The sequence below is a fragment of the Alosa alosa genome, chromosome 15 (genome assembly GCF_017589495.1).
Source record: "Alosa alosa isolate M-15738 ecotype Scorff River chromosome 15, AALO_Geno_1.1, whole genome shotgun sequence".
NCBI lineage: Eukaryota > Metazoa > Chordata > Actinopteri > Clupeiformes > Clupeidae > Alosa > Alosa alosa.
Window position 1 is genome coordinate 26,539,363 of NC_063203.1, and position 17,500 is coordinate 26,556,862.

The 17,500-nt window shown below is 46.6% G+C and overlaps 1 protein-coding gene across 1 annotated transcript in view; it reads right to left on the reverse strand.

The window, feature by feature from the left end:
- dscamb (Down syndrome cell adhesion molecule b) overlaps positions 1–17,500 on the reverse strand; it is a 164,304-nt gene that overhangs the window by 15,269 nt on the left and 131,535 nt on the right. The window contains 14 exon segments of the mRNA XM_048264534.1: positions 1–83; positions 3,178–3,276; positions 4,206–4,369; positions 4,509–4,626; positions 4,845–4,998; positions 7,617–7,750; positions 8,115–8,270; positions 9,733–9,879; positions 10,472–10,712; positions 11,613–11,683; positions 13,675–13,842; positions 16,325–16,453; positions 17,148–17,244; positions 17,356–17,500. The exon segment at positions 1–83 is cut by the window's left edge and continues 106 nt beyond it; the exon segment at positions 17,356–17,500 is cut by the window's right edge and continues 54 nt beyond it. Coding sequence (XP_048120491.1) covers positions 1–83; positions 3,178–3,276; positions 4,206–4,369; positions 4,509–4,626; positions 4,845–4,998; positions 7,617–7,750; positions 8,115–8,270; positions 9,733–9,879; positions 10,472–10,712; positions 11,613–11,683; positions 13,675–13,842; positions 16,325–16,453; positions 17,148–17,244; positions 17,356–17,500 — 1,906 coding nt within the window.

Here is a 17,500-nt window from a genome sequence, read left to right on the forward strand (position 1 = left end):
CAGGCGGTACGAGCGCTCGCTGGGGCTGATGGGGAAGCTCCCCCACTTCTCACTGTTGTCCTCCGAGTACTGCAGGATGTAGCCTACATAGAGACATGACACCAGCATACATTACATACAGTACTGCAGGATGTAGCCTACATAGGAGACATGACAGCAGTATACATTGCATACAGTACTGCATGATGTAGCCTACATAGAAGACTTGACACCAGCATACATTACATACAGTACTGCATGATGTAGCCTACATAGAAGACTTGACACCAGCATACATTGCATACAGTGCAAAATATTCCCTACACAGAGAAACAGTCAGGACGAGAAACACGAGATGGACATATATCTATTTGCACAAAAAAAACGATGTGATAAATAAGTTAAATAAGCCTCTAACTGAGCCTGATCCTCTTCTGACCGGTCAGGACTAACAATGGACATTCCTTTTTCCGAGCATTCTATTTTCAATGTAAAACATGAACAGGGATGCCATTTGACATACTGTAGATGTGGATGTATTTCTGTGAACAGAATAATGCTGTTTGCATCCATTCTACTCTTTGTAGTTCTTGCATCCATTCTAACTCTTTGTAGGCCACATACTCTCAAGGGAGAGCTGCTATCTCTGAATAGCCACATCATGTCTGACTACAGGCAGAGACTGGTCTGAGATCAGAATAGAATCGATCAGAATCTACATTGTCTACTCACGTGGAAACTCATCTTTGGCCTCACACACACCTGGCACGTACATACACACACAATACCTCACAACAAATAACAACAACCGCACAGAGGCATCATACACCATGAGCTGACCGACACGTGGCATAGAGGTGACCAAGTAGACCATCAGCCAGAACAGGGACGGAACACATCCAGTGGCTACTCTATCCAACTCCTGCTCCCACTAAACAGGGCTCTGACCTGTCTAGTCCCAATCAGACAAAATGCACTCTAGTTGGGAACTAATGCACTCTAATGGGAACATCGGCCCAATGACAACCCAGTCAAACACGCTTCCGCCATATTGGATTTAGAGCACCATTAAGTTAAAGGCCTTCTTTGTGAGGAACTGTACTCTACATTCACAATGTATTTGTTTATTTGTTTGTTTGTTGTATGGTGAACAACAACAACACCTCCTGAACCAGGAGATACAGCAAATGAATGAGACGGCAGAAGGTCTTGACTCGCTGAACTTTGTGAAAACACTGCTCTTGTTGGTAAATGAATATGTATAAGACAGTAACCTTGACAGATGCCTTGTTGTGAGGATTTCCTGCCCCCCCCACCCCTCTCATTTCCATTCCAAACGTACATCATTTCATAGGAGGCCAGTGGGGCCGCAAGATATCATTCACCCCACTGCCTTATGGGTAGGTCTTACTCCAGCCTGGGTTGCGGGCAAGTGATGAAGAGCATAAAACATGTTGAGTGCCCTTGCTCACCTCAGGAAACTAACTAAGCCGATAGAGTCTGAGCCTGAAGCGGGCGAGGCCCGGGTCTGGCAAGGATCTGGCAGACATGGGCCACATGTGGCCCAGGTCTGGGCCAAATCTGGGCCAGGTCCCGATTCAGCTGGGAGGGACTCCCACTTTAAATAAGCGCCCACCCCAGAGTGCTCCAGGCATGGGCGGATGACGAACTTCTGGGCCCGGGCCCCCCACTTATTGTCGCATATGTGATAGGGGGGGTTTTGGGGTCCTCCCCCAGAACATTTTTAATTTGTTTGATGTGATTTCCTGTATTCTGGTGCATTTTGGGGATGGCCGATACTAAATTCAATCAGATTCATAGCCTACATCCTGATTCGTTAATACTGAGGCAATGATTCCATGCAAAGGCTTGGGCTTCAGGGCCCCCTGACCCCTTGGGCCCCTGGGCCTGGGCCCGGTAGGCCCGTGCAGTAATCCATCCCTGGCTCCAGGGCCGAGTAATCCCTGTGTGATGAATTACAGCGGCCCGGCCTCACTGATTGGAAGTCCTTTTAATCTTCCTGCTCGAGCCCCTGCTCAACCTCCTGCTCTCCTTCATCTTATGCTCTCACTCTCTCTTATCTCTCTCTCTCTCTCTCTCTCTCTTATCCTTTCCTATCCCCTCCTCTCTCTCTCTCTTATCCTTTCCTATCCCCTCCTCTCTCTCTCTCTTATCCTTTCCTATCCCCTCTTCTCTCTCTCTCTCTCTTATCCTTTCCTATCCCCTCCTCTCTCTTTCTCTCTCTCTCTCTCTCTCTCTCTTATCCTTTCCTATCCCCTCTTCTCTCTTTCTCTCTCTCTCTCTCTCTCTCTTATCCTTTCCTATCCCCTCCTCTCTCTCTCTATCTCTCTCTCTTATCCTTTCCTATCCCCTCCTCTCTCTCTCTCTTCTCCCTCCTCCTCTCTCTTCTCTTTATCTCTTCTCCTTTCTCCTTCACTCCTCCCACCCCTCCCACTTCTCGTCTTTTCCCCCCCAGATCTCGGCTCTCTTGCTTCTTTAATACCCCAGCGGTGTAGCGGTGTTTAATACCCCAGCTGTGTAGCGGTGTTTAATACCCCAGCGGTGTAGCGGTGTTTAATGCCCCAGCGGTGTAGCAGTGTTTAATACCCCAGCGGTGTAGCCGCTCTCCTGCCTGGATACTGAGCACGGGCAGTGGGAAGGGGGCGAGGACATCCCGCTCTCAGCCTCAGGTGCCCTGGACCACCCCTCTCAAAGTCCCACTGAGGGTAGCAGCACAGGACTGGGGTATCAGAGGGGTATCTCTGGGTCAGGTCTGCCACACCACGGCCCAATCTACCCCACTGCATAGAGTGTACACATGTGCCAATATGGAGGCTGACAGGGGTCACTCTGAGCCCCGTGTAGGACACATCCGGTGAATAGGGACTTCTGTGCTGCTAACTATGGATAATCTGCATGCCAGGGCTAGGGCATGATGAAGGCAAGGCCATGGTCAGACCAAGGCCAGATTGGACTCAGGTCAGGGACAAGTCAGGGCCAGGTCAAGACTGTAAGAGTTCAGACTGAGGTGTGGAATAGGCTGAGATTAAGATTGAGGCATGGGATTGGCTGAGGAGAGAACTGAGGGATGTGATTGGCTGAGATTAAGATTGAGGCATGGGATTGGCTGAGGAGAGAACTGAGGGATGTGATTGGCTGAGATTAAGATTGAGGTATGGGATTGGCTAGCCTGCTCACCTCTGATGGAGCTGCCTCCATTGTCCCCAGGGATCCACGACAGTGTGATGGTGGTGGTCGTCGTCTTGGTGACGGTGAGCCGCGGCTGGTCAGGTGGTACTGTGGGAGTGTGAGAGGAGCAGAGGGGAGGAGAGGAGGAGAGGGACGCAGGGGAGGAGAGGAGGAGAGGAGGAGAGGAGAGGGACGAAGGGGAGGAGAGGAAGAGAAGAGAGGTGCAGGGAGGAGGAGAGGAGGAGAGGGGTGGAGAGGTGGAGAGGGGTGGAGAGGTGGAGATGGGTGTAGGGGCGTAGGGGAGGAGATGGGAGGAAAGGAGGAGAGGGGAGGAGAAGAGGAGATGGGAGAAGAGGAGAGGGACGTAGGGGAGGAGATGGGTGGAGAAGAGGAGAGGAGAGGAAAGGAGGAGAGGGGTGGAGAAGAGGAGAGGAGAGGAAAGGAGGAGAGGGGTGGAGAAGAGGAGATGGGAGAAGAGGAGAGGGACGTAGGGGAGTAGAGGAGGAGAGGGGTGGCTGTGAGTATCACAGTTTCAACACAGTGCAACACATCACCATGTACATCAACACAACACACAGCGCAACACACAGTGCAACACATCACCATGTCCATCAACACAACACACAGCGCAACACACAGTGCAACACATCACCATGTACATCAACTGCTCTCACAGCATCTAAGATAGCTTTAGTCAAGGCATTAATGTCAATTCAGCTAATGAACTCAATTAAGGCTATAATTGAAGTCTTTCTTCACTACTTTTCCCCTTAGGGAGAGCAATGTACGTATACTGTATAGTCTAATGGTGAGGCAAATTCATTAATAATTCATCATTTGTCCTTGAGGAGAAACTGTTTGTCCAAAGCCATTTCTATTACTGGAACTACATCTAGCCACAAGCGCATTCCTCTCTTAGTAATGCAATTTATGGCCACGGTCTCTCCACCAGATTACAGGAACCCAAAACACAAGGCCATTGTTCTAGATTGGAGCAATATTTCATGTGTGATGTGATTGTCCTGTGGGTGACCTACCTTGAACCTGGAGGTTAAGTCTGATGTCATCATATCCCCAGCTATTACTGGCCACGCAGCTGTAGTACCCAGAATCCTCTGCTTTCACAGTGCGGATGATGAAGCTACCGTTGCTATGCACGCTGCGGCGGCCGTCGATCTGGACTGGGGCTGGTGTGCCGTTGCTACGAGAGTTACCGCAGACAGGAAGTTTGCTATTAACTCCAACTCAAATCCTCTGATTCCTTGATTGCTTGGTGAATAATCGTAAAAGCAATACATATCTGTCATCTGACTGGTCGTATTTGAGTGATTGAAACTTACGTTTCCTTCAGCCATTTGATGGTGGGGGCGGGATCTCCCACAGCTCTGCAGGGTAAAACGATGTCCCTCATCCAGGGTGTGGTGACTGTACCACTGAACGTGAGAATCCTGGCAGGGGCTGTAGACACACACACACACACACACACACACACACACACACACACACACACACACACACACACACAATTTTTATTTTCTTCATCCACAAGATGCGCATCTACCGTGCAATAAACTGATTATTTCGGGAGAAATAAACATCCCTTTATTGTTTAATACTGATGTGATTAATGCACACAGGGGTGCTGTAACTCAAACATTCTGTCCTTCCCACAGTACCTTTCTCCAGCGGCTCCACTGTGATGATCTCACTGGCGTTGCCAGGGCCAGCTGCTGTCACGGCGACCACCCAGATGCTGTAGCGCTGGTTGAGACGCAGGCCGTGGATGTGGTAGAAGTACTTATCAGGCGGGGCGTCGTTGTCGTTGTTTACCTGTGAGTTAGACACAGCAGGACATTCATGTGGATCCTTGTTCAAAGTCAGCTTTATTGTCAATTTCTTCACATGTTCCAGACATACAAAGAGATCGAAATTACGTTTCTCACTATCCCACGGTGAAGACAAGACATATTTTACCAATTTTAAGTCCACAGACAAATAAAACATTGTTTTAGTATCTTTAGTGTCTTTTACTGTTCATTTTAGTCATATGGATTTGTTTTTATTTTTTATCATCCTGTTTATGTTTAGGTTGTGTGTGTGTGGTGTCATAAGCTACTGGGACCTTGAATTTTCCCTTGGGGATCATTAAAGTACCAGTATTTACAAACTGATTCTTAGAGCTGATGTTACATGTTAATGCTTCTTATAGGAAATGGACAGAGAAAGTGCAAAACGTGCAAAGAAAAATAATATGCAAAGATTGAAAATTGATATTTAGAATATTTACAGTATTTAACATGTACATTGGTATTTAGCTGAGAATATTTACAGTATTTAACATGTACATGGACTTAGAGTCGTACACCAAAATTACCCAAAAATCTATTTCGGTTGTTTCCACTGAAATGTGAATAAAAATCCATAGCAATCTAACCTACATAAACCTAGAAGATTCCAGCTTCCCTTGAGGTGCTGAAGTTGCAAAACAATCCTCTCTAGTGTTCCGTGGTTCAGGTACATCCATTTGTCACGGTTTGCGGATCCCAGTCAGGGTCACATAACAACAAAGGTAAACAAAGGCAAGAAGAAGTCCAGCCTGAGGCCACTAGCATTGGCTCCGCACATCTGAGTCATGGCGGGCATTGACCTGCACTCGCCTCCCCTCTGGCCTGAGGGCTTTGGCAGAGGTGTGGATAACCTGACTAAGCTAGAATAAAGGGCCCGAGAGAGAGAGAGAGAGAGAGAAGGAGAGAGAGAAAGAGATAAAGCTGTCATTGGCTCTGGGGAGTCGGGATAGATTCACGAGGGGTCTTTCTGTCCTGTACTCTTCACTCCTCTCCCCTCCTCTCCTGTTCAATCCCTTTCTCCTCTCCTTCACTCCTCTCCTCTCCTGTTTTCCTCACATCTCCTCTCAGCTCAAATAATCTTTCCCCTCTTCTTCTCTGTTTTCCCCACCTCTCCTCTCCTCTCCTCTCCTCTCCTCTCCTCTCCTCTCCTCTCCTCATCTCATCTCATCTCATCTCATCTCTCCTCTCATCTCCTCATCACCTCATCTCTCTCATCTCATCTCATCTCCTCATCTTTCCTCTCCTCTGTTCTCCTCACCTCCTCTCCTCTCCTATTCTCCTCTCTTCCTGCACCCCCCACCCTGCAGAGAGTGGGGCTGTTGCCGGGTGTGTCCCTGAGAGCTGTCCAGACAGCGAGCGCGTTTCCATGATGGAGAGCTCTGGTGTCGAGATGACCCACGCAGGTCTGACACTGATACAGCCTCCTCCGAGGTGTGAGCCTGACGGTCCAATCAAACTGCTCACGACGCCCAAATTGTGGCGTCTGGACAGCACAGCAGAGAGAAGCAGAACCAACCAGACTGTCTGATGAAAGCACAATGCGAACCGGACACTTACAAGAGGATTATGTATTGCGCAACATTTCAGCGTTTGATTTGCCTCTCGCTCTGATCGTAACTCCTCTGCGACTCTAAATTACAAGTGGGTGAAAGGACATTCATTACCCTAAGTGCTGTTGTTGTCCCATAAATACCACATGTTTACCTTGTGCTGTGTTTATTTGTTTACTGAGCTGAGTGATGTTCAAAGGTGACTTGTTTTTATGAACAGAGTGTGCAACTATGACATTTTAAAGTTACTCACTCACGCGTAGCTTTTCCCCTAACTGATGACTCCAGCGTCTGCTGTTTGTTTAACACCAGTGAGCTAGTAAGGTAGTAGATCTCCCTACGCGTCGTTGGGAGCATTTTTTATCCCTCCCTCTGTACCAGCATGTAAAGGTGCTGACGTGAGTGCACTGACGCTTTCTGTCACTTGCCCACACACACCAGCAGCGTTTGAAATTTGTAACTGTCCAGCATTCAATATCTTGGAGGAGCAGCATTGATCCATCAGGGTCTCTCTGTCCACTGAGAGAATGTTCCGGTCGCATGACCATGGGTCATCAGTTTGTTTAAAATGTTTAGTTTTCATATGAAAAAAACTCACACCTCCTGTTTCTGAAACTCTGATAGTAAATCTGCAACTTCAGGTGGAAATATAATATAAATATTATATATATATATATATATATATATATATATATATATATACATAAATATCTTTAATCCCACATAATGCGATTCACAGTGATGTAGCAGGGATGGCCCAGCTAAACCTTTGAGTGTCTGTGTGTGTGTGTGTGTGTGTGTGTGTGTGTGTGTCTGTCTGTTTGTCTGTCTGTCTATGTGTGTAGCTCGTGTTACATAGCAGGCGTGTGTGTGTGTGTGTGTGTGTGTGTGTGTGTGTGTGTGTGTCTGTCTGTCTGTCTGTCTGTCTATGTGTGTAGCTCGTGTTACATAGCAGGCGTGTGTGTCTGTGTGTGTGTGTGTGTGTGTGTGTGTGTGTGTGTGTGCGTGCGTGTGTGCGTGCGTGCGTGCGTGCGTGCGTGTGTGTGTGTACCGTGGGGTAGTTGAAGGAGCAGTAGATCTTGTATTTCTTGATGATGCCGTTGAGCTTCAGAGGGGGCAGCCAGGACACAAACACCTCTGTGCTGCTGGCAGCTGCTGCTTTCACACCAGCCGGAGGGCCAGGGACTGGACAAAACAAACACCAGCGCCATTAAAACACACACACACAGCACACACACTGCTATCAAAATATATATTCACACAAATATTAAACACACACACACCACCATTAAACACACACAATTCAGTGGAGTGTGAAAATTAGTTTTTACACACTATTTCATACTTTCCCTATTTGTCATTCTTGACCAAAATTGGGTGTTGGCCTAAAACAAATGGCTCTGCTCTGGTCAGCGTATTCTCTGCTTCTGACTACCTTATGCGTATATTTTTCTACTGCTGGGCAATCCATATTCCTTTAGTGTGCTTCATACTTGGCTATAAAAGCATAATTCTGATTCTGGCCCGTGAAGTGGGCTCTAACTCTTACCGTCTTCTTTGGTGCGGGCGAAGATCTGTCCGCTGCGGACGCCGTCCCCGGCCTGGGTGAAGGCCAGCACCTGGATGCTGTAGTTGGTGAACTTCTCCAGGCCATCGAGCTCCAGTCGGGGCTGCAGTGTGGTGATGTTACGGATGTCACCCAGCTCTTCAGCACACACACAACACACAAACAGGAACACACACACACACACACACACACACACACACACACACACACACACACACAGATAAGAACACACAACACACACACACACACACACACGCACACACACACACACACACACAAGAACACACACACACACAGAGGAACACATATGAAACATTAGCACCACAGACCAATAGAGAACAGAAAACAAGTGGAACTACAAGCGCAAGAATTGTTAAGCATTTCGGTGCCATTTTAAACACACAAATTGTTAAGAGTTACTCCTATGAACAATGGAATATCTTGTGGATATAATGGAGCCTTAAAAAAACGACATAAACAAATGTTAATTACATATAAGACTAATAATAAAATCCTGTGACATGGACAAATTAGTCTGAGTCGCTTTCAGTGGTGAAGTTAGCCTAACCTAACTCTAGGCGGAGCGAAATTCATCTGGCGAGAGTCAGGTTAAAGTTAGCATTGCTTCTCTAACCGAATCTCCCTGATCCTTCATTTATTTTTCCCCTTTAAGGATCTGTGTCCCTCCTCCTGTCTCTGGGTCTCTTAGACCTGCGGAGACGGGAGGCTCTGGCCCTCTACCCCCCACCCCGCTGCAGGCTCATCTCCCGCTGGGGATGCAGAGGTTTCTGGACGCCTTGCCACACCGGGAGCTCTGGGTCGCCTGGCCAGGGCATCGCAGGACATCCATCTTGTCATTAGCTAATAAAATACGGAAACATGAGGCGATGGGTCCAGCTGATGTGTCCCTGAGCTGTTTATCTAATAAAGATGAAATACACACACACGCATTGTTTGCTTGTGCTGAAAGCCAGTGATTTGTTGTACAATATAGACCCTTTCAACAAGGTAAACAAAAACAATGCTTGAACGTTCTATTTGGGCCCCAATCTACTTCCTCTGCATTAAGATAACATATGGAAGGTTAAAAAGGAAGCCTTGTGGGGCCAACTATGATGCTGATAATGGAACTCTCTTGAAAAGGTCCATAAGCTGTGAAAAAAGGAATTCATACAGATTTCAACATACTTATACTGAACACGGATACTGAACATGATTTTAGTGTTCTGAAATCAACAGATAAAATGTCTATATCTATGCATTTCCAGAGATGCTTTTCACCAACCAAGATCTGTCCGTAGCCTGGGTACAGTTTGTTCTACAAGAGATGAGTACTCTGCCTTCTCTCATAAACTATGCTACAGCACCATCTAGTGGTGACTAACTGTAAAGTGCTGCAGCAGGCTGCAAAAACAGCATGTTTACTTTAACATTTAAGTCAATGTGCCAGCACATCTTATATATTAGTATCCATAGCAAAGAGCGGAGAATCGTCATGCTCTTCAGGGAATGTTGGGCAGTATGAACACGTCATCTATATAGACAGGGGTGACGCTGCTCAGTGCACAGGGGTGGTGGTGAGATGGGGAGAGGACCTCACCTCCGTCTGCCAGGTTGGCCCAGAAGATGACCCGGTAGCCCAGCAGCACACCGTTGAGTGTATCGTTAGGCAGGGGGGACCAGTAGACAAAGATGGCCTCAGGGGAACTGGGGGTGGCCACAACGTTACCAGGGGCTTGGCTGGGAACTGCAGACAGAGACAGGGAAAGAAGGAGGGAGAAAGAGAAAGAGAGAGAGAGAGAGAGAGAGAGAGAGAGAGAAAAAGAGAGAGAGAGGGGGAGAGAGAGAGAGAGAGAGGGAGAGAAAGAGGAAGAGAGAGAGAGAGAGAGGGGGGGGGGAGAGAGAGAGAGAGGGGGGGGAGGGAGAGAAAGAAGTTAGAATGTGTATTTCTACCTACATTACATTGTATCAAAGCAGGAAGTAATAGCACCCACTGGTGGCAGACAGTGGTAACACAGGAGCCAGGAGAGGACAATAATCTCTGTTTACACTAAGAACCTGTGTGTTTGGATGACACCATATTCAAATGAGTATCTATTCAATACAACCTTACATAATACAATAGGTCAGAAACATACCGTACATAAAACAGTGCCAGAACCAAACACATCACATAACAGCTATTCTCCTCTGCCCCATGGACACACACACACACACACACACGCCAAGCTGCCAAGACACGCCAAGCACGCCAACACACACACGCACACACGCACACGCACACGCACACACACACACACACACACACACACACACACACACATCCTCGGCTCACTCACCATCCTCCAGGGTACGCATGATGGCCTCTTGAGAGGCAGGGCCCATGCCAGCTCGGTTCTCGGCATTGACGATGACCTCGTAGAGCGTGAACTTGCGCAGGTTGTCCAGGGTGACCGTCTCCTGGTCACCAGTGGCGTCCACGGTGATGCGCGTGAGCTGGCGGTTCTGCTCTTTGGTGTACTCGCGGTAGCTGACATGGTAGGTGCGGATCACGCCGTTCTGCAGGTGCCGCAGAGGAGGCTGAGGGGGGAAGGAGAGAGGAGAGATGCATTGTGGGATTGCTATGACCAGGCACTTAGTAAGATAAAGCTTACGTTCGATACAGTGGTGGCACTGTTGTGGTTTAGAGACTAAATCAACTCAGAGGAAATGATAAGCATCCTAAAGCACTCTGTTCTTGGAGCATCTGCTGCATCAATTCACTTCTATAATCAATGGAACTGGCTACATCAGATGTGATAGCAACGTGTACATTCGAAAAATTAGACCAGTATTCCCAAGCGCTCCATGAACACAGCGCTTCAATTACGGACCCGGTGATGCCCAGGTGTTACTTAGGGTTAACTTACCCAGGCTTGTTACCAAACCACATACTTAGAATACCCCCTGGGCATTACTATAAACACATCCACTTCATTCACTGTCCACATAACATCAGCTAACACTGAGCTGTCCACATACTGGACGAGGTTAGACGGGTGTTTGTGGTTTTACAGCACACCCCCACAGTGTGTATGGGATGGTGGACACAGTGTAGGGAGAAGCCTAGTTTACGCTCCCTTTTCACATGTAAACAGACTTTCGTTTCATGTGTTGATCCATTTCGTCTGCAGACAAAAGCAATCAACACAGAGGGCAGGTGGAGGCCGTATTCGTGTCCATTTCTAACGTTGAGCACAGATGACACAGTGGCCAGCGGTGGTCAAATGCATCTCCGTTTCCTCCGTTTGTTTAATTTGGCCTGATCTCCAAGATCAATGAACAGCAAAAAAAGACAACAACAAAGAAAAGCAAACGTCCTATCTTCAGACACTCTTATCTTCTAGTCCCGTCCGGCCTCTTATCTCCAGACGCAACGGTGGTGTCTGCTGTGACGCGATATGGCGCAGCGTGACGTGGGGTGAGGTGAGGTGAGTGTACCTTCCAGGTGACTTTGACGCTCTGGGACGAAAGGGCCTCCAGCTGCACCTCCTGTGGAGGGCCGTCGGGACCTGGAGGGGTGGTGCGGAGACAGGTATGTTACGGTTAAACGCAGGTAGTTCACCTGAACACACACTGGTCATTAGGGTTTAGGTTCAGCATCAGGTGAAGCAACCAGTTCTATTCATTAGAGAGCTGAGTTAGTGGAATACATAGGATGGAATCCATTAATCACTTTTATGAATAAAGGATAGCCCTCACAGCTCCTGTGAACTGTGAACTGAAAGTGCTATCCTTTATTCTTAAAAGTACATTAGTATATTAGTAAAGTATATTGACGCTCAGGAGGATTTAGCACCCTGTTGAGACTATACCAAAGTGTTGAGCATGTTAGTCCAGTTATTTATCTAGTATTTCCTTCACATGCTGAAGCACTGTCTTCTCTACCTCTTCTCACAGGTAGTTTCCCTCATCAGAGAGTTCAGTTAGTGAAGCACTCAAGCTCATATGTGACCTAATCTGACAAAATGAGTCACAAGTCGCACATTCTAATTTTGAGATACAGGCCGATTACTTCAAAAAACATAATATCGATTTTTCTTTTTTAGGGATATATGAAAGAAGAGGCATTCAGAATTAATGTCCCTAAGTTTCATAGTCAAGACAAGATTATAAAGTTACAAAAATGATTATTCAAGTGGGCAAATCCTACCTGTACCTGCCTGTAACCAGTTTTGAATTTTGGGTCACTGTGACTCATTTTGTCAGAACAGGTCACATATTACTTACTCATGTGAACACAGTAAGCAGTGAATGCAAAGGAGCTTTTACTTAAAAATCAGCAATAATAATGATGAGTCTTGTCTTGTCTTGATAAGTATTGGTTTCATTTGAGAAGAGAGGGGGAGGAAACCATCAGTTTACACACAATCCGATTTTGATTTCAATTAAATTATGTATCTGCCCTAACAGCAGTCCAGTTTTGATCTGTATCTATTGTAATCTGACCCTGAGGCAAGGCAATGGGCAGCTATGGTCAATTAATTGATCTGTAAATCTCATAATTTTTCTATTCTATTTTTCTGTTTTGTTTTCTGTAGAGGCGAACATCACAAATAGGTGTCATTTGCCTTGAGCAAGAATATCCAGACATACTGCAAGGCTTAACAGATAAGCTATAAATATCTGTAGGGTATGGATTAGGAAACTATAACAGTCTCAGCAGCCCAACAGTATCTGCATGTTGCGGTTATGAATATGTATGGCCTCTGTTTGCCTAACAAGAGCTGCTGCCACAGCTTTATGATTCAGCCCGAGCTCGTGAGGAATTAACTTTTCATGAATAAATTAGGGTTAATTGATTTGATGGGGTGGCTGGAGCAGAAAAGCTGCAGATAACTAGCTTCCCTCCAGCGAGAGAGGGGCAGAGCCACGGCTCCAGACAGTCACACCCAGATACAGCTGCTGCAGAAGCACTGCTGGGTGCTAGTACATCAGATGACCACCAGAGGGCAGCAAAGCCCACTAGATGAGAGCTGTGACCTTGACCCGCATGACACACTCAGCATTGTGGCTTGAGGAGGCAAAAACAATCAAATATAACCCACTCTCACAGGTATGACGGGTCCCCCTGACCCACTATTATTTTTAACCAAGAATTAAAAAAAATTTTTGGTCTCACCATTCACTTACTTACATGTAGCTCTTCCCTGTACCTTTGGCTAGCCCTTTGGCCAAACACCTACAGTAGGAATTCTTTGACTTAAAAATGTCAAATGGCATCAATGTTTAATTATTAACACCCAAATGTAGTCCACATTTTGCCCTGGTTATCTCCAGACAGATATATTAATTTAAGTACAAGTACATAAGTCTAAAGGCATGGTTACTCACTGAAGGATAGTAGTTCAAATCAAATGGATTGAGCTATTTTCCTAACTCGATCACTTTTCATGTATGTGTGCATGAACAAAGGGCATGTGTAGGTGACCCCAAACATTAGATTGGTACTGAGTAGTGCGGGACTTGCGGGACGTGTGGGACGTGCGGCGCGGCTACTCACTGGCTTCGTCGGTGGTGATGGTGAGCTCGTTGCTGGGCGCGCTGCTGTTGATGCGGTTCTTGGCGATCATGCGGATGTTGTAGGTGGACGAGGGGTGCAGGTCGATGATAGTGGCCTGATAGAGGGACGGGGAGATGTTCTTGGTGGTGATGGCCGAGCTCCAGGGAGCTGGAGGAGAGAGAGAGATAGAGAGAGAGAGAGAGAGAGAGAGAGAGAGAAAAGAGAGATATATAAAAAGAAGAGATAGAGGAGAGAGGGAGGGAGGGAGAAGAGAGAGGGAAAGAGAGAGAGAGATAGAGAGAGAGAGGGAGGGAGGGAGGGAGAGAGGGAGAGAGAGAGAGGGAGAGAGGGGAAGAGAGAGAGGGAGGGAGGGAGAGAGGGAGTAATGCATAAATAAGAGGAAGAGACAAAGAAAGTCAGACATAATCATTCAGTAGTATCATCACATGAGTGATGTATCAGTAGTATCATCACATGAGTGATGTATCAGTAGTATCATCACAATGAGTGATGTATCAGTAATATCATCACATGAGTGATGTATCAGTAGTATCATCACAATGAGTGATGTATCAGTAGTATCATCACATGAGTGATGTATCAGTAGTATCATCACATGAGTGATGTATCAGTAGTATCATCACATGAGTGATGTATCAGTAGTATCATCACAATGAGTGATGTATCAGTAGTATCATCACATGAGTGTGGTATCAGTAGTATCATCACAATGAGTGCAAGTAACATCAACATTGCATTTTAACAATCACCACATGGCATTCAAACACTATCCATAAACAGTATTTAAAAAACAAACAGGTGTGTGTGTGCTTAAATCTGTGAATATAACTACGTTCACAATCATTTCCCCATCCCGCTGGGGAGATCCTGTGTCCAGTAGACATGCTTGTATATGTGTAGTGTCCTACAGCATCAGCTAACCACTGTAAGGCCTACATCATACGGCTGGGGAGATCCTGTGTCCAGTAGACATGCTTGTATATGTGTAGTGTCCCACAGCATCAGCTTTAACCACTGTAAGGCCTACATCATACGGCTGGGGAGATCCTGTGTCCCAGTGTAGACATGCTTGTATATGTGTAGTGTCCTACAGCATCAGCTAACCACTGTAAGGCCTACACCATACGGCTGGGGAGATCCTGTGTCCAGTAGACATGCTTGTATATGTGTAGTGTCCTACAGCATCAGCTAACCACTGTAAGGCCTACATCATACGGCTGGGGAGATCCTGTGTCCAGTAGACATGCTTGTATATGTGTAGTGTCCTACAGCATCAGCTAACCACTGTAAGGCCTACATCATACGGCTGGGGAGATCCTGTGTCCAGTAGACATGCTTGTATATGTGTAGTGTCCTACAACATCAGCTAACCGCTGTAAGGCCTACATCATCATACGGCTGTTAAGACAAACAGCGGACAGCGAACGCTCGGTCAAAAGCGGAACTTTGTTGACTGCTGGGAATGCCCAGCCAATCATTTGTTCACTACACATGGCTCTGTCAATCAGTCAATTTGCAAACCAATTTGCTGACCAGTTTCCGTTTGTCAGAAGTTACAGTGAGTAAGTGCATGAGGCATGAGCATGACCTGATGTGATGCCCAAGTGCTTCACTGTCACTGCTCTCAGCTCGTAGCCTAGAAATCTAGACGCACCCTAGCGGCAGCAAATTACATTGGCTGCCAGGGCTAGTCTAGCAACTCTCCGTTGGCTTGTGAGCTCGAAAAATTAAACTTCTATCAGGCCAATCAAATCGTGTATAAAGTTGTTAGGCGTGCTTAACATAATGATTGATGGCAGAGTTGTAACGGTTTGGCTTGAATTCCCTGCTACTTGAAAACAAATAAGATAATGTTGCTGTTGGCAAACAGTGTGACCTGAGTTAAGCTTTTATTAAGTTGGCAAAAGTTTGAACTAGCCAACTAAGCTCTGCTAATTGGGAAACGATGGGACTCATAAGCTGTCCTAATTAGAGCAGAGGGAATTTGAAAGACAACCAATTATCCCGCCCCTCGGACTGAGCACTGTGAACGGTGAGTGCCCAGACCCTACATTTTAATGTGGGTCTGGCTCGTCAGGCTACTCAGCTCGGGTCAGCTCTGTGAATCCTAAACCACCTGACCCAGCCGACGAAGGCCTGTCTGAGGTCAGCACACAGTCTCAGGTGAGGTGATGTGATGCGTGATCCAATCAAGGGCTTTAGCGTGAGGCCCATGTAAGAACCTTACAGCACACCTCAACATGTTTTCCATTCACTCTGCGGGGATGTGTCCAAACATGACTGACCTACTCGTGAATGATACCACTCATGACACAATAACATCAACATCAACATCAACACCAAGTATTAACAACACACAGTAATAACAACAATAACAACAGCAACAACAACAATTATAATAATTATAATAATAATAATAATAATAATAATAATAACAATAAATTGACCTCCTGAACCTCTTGAAGAGTTTGCTAACACTTCATAGGGCCTGCTGCTTCAACTGAAAAGCAGGGACTGTGGAGAGAGAGGCTGACTACAGGGACATGTAAGACCTCATTCTCACCCACTGGACGAGATTCTGGACAGAGGGGGCTGGCTCAAGAGCCCTGACATCACAGTGTTTCCGTACCTGTTTTGTTTTTGTACTCGATGTCATATCCTGTGATGGGGCTGTTACCGTCGAACACCATGTTCCAGTGCAGGGTGATGATGCGGTCCTGCACGTCGCGAATCTCCACCAGGGGGCTGTCCGGAGGCTCTGAGGGGTCAGCACAGCCACGAGATCAACAATAGAAGCAGCCCGCATCATATCAACACCACAGCACCAAACGGCAGCAGAGGCAGTCTTTTGTTATAACTAACTCTGATACAATGTATCAAAGGGCAACATTTCTGTTGTACATTGTTCCTTACAAATAAATAAATCAATACACAAATAATCAAATAAAACAAAAAATAAAATATATGTACAAAATGGCGGCTGAGCTGGAGATAAAGGTGGTGTTTTTAGATGTATTGTGTATTATTAGTGTACAGTATATTATATATGATACAGTAAGTGGGGCAGCAGAAGATGAGGAGTCTAAATAGACTAGTGTGGAATCAAAGGGTTTGCTGTTGGAGTCCACACCTTCCATACAAGTTTAGGTGTCTCTGCCGAGGCTGCACTGATCTCAGGGCGCAGTGCTTAACCTGATAGCACTTACTGCTTATAGCGGGCAGAGGAGTGGTAGAAAGTACACTGAGATGCAACTACTCTCAAATCAGCCACTAAACACAGTCCATTAACCATGAGTGTTCACAAGATGGCTTTTAATTCCACTGAAAACAGTTTGCATTGGGTTAGAGTGAGGTGACCACCGCCAGCGGAGAGAGCAGCCATATGTTGTTTAATTATGGGATGTCTGGCATATTTAGCGGGAGGATGAGAGAGAAGGCGACAATACACCCACCTTCCACTGTGAGCTGGATGATGCCTTTGTCTTCCCCGTAGGAGTTGATGGCGTGGCAGGAGAAGAAACCGGAATCGCCACGCACTGGGCTCAGGATCTGTGATATATATATTCGTACGCAAATAGTTTGAGAACTTGTGTGTGTGTGAGTGATCGAGTGTATGTGTGTGTGTGTGTGTGTGTCTGTGTGAGTGTGTGAGTACCGCACCTGTAAAGTGGAGTTAACCTCGTCTCCGACCTCGCGCACCGTCATGACATAGCGGCTCATCTCGGGGTTGATGATCTCCTTCTCCTTCTCCCAGCGGATCATGATGGGCTTCTCCCCCTTGGCCGTGCAGCTCATCTCCTTCTTC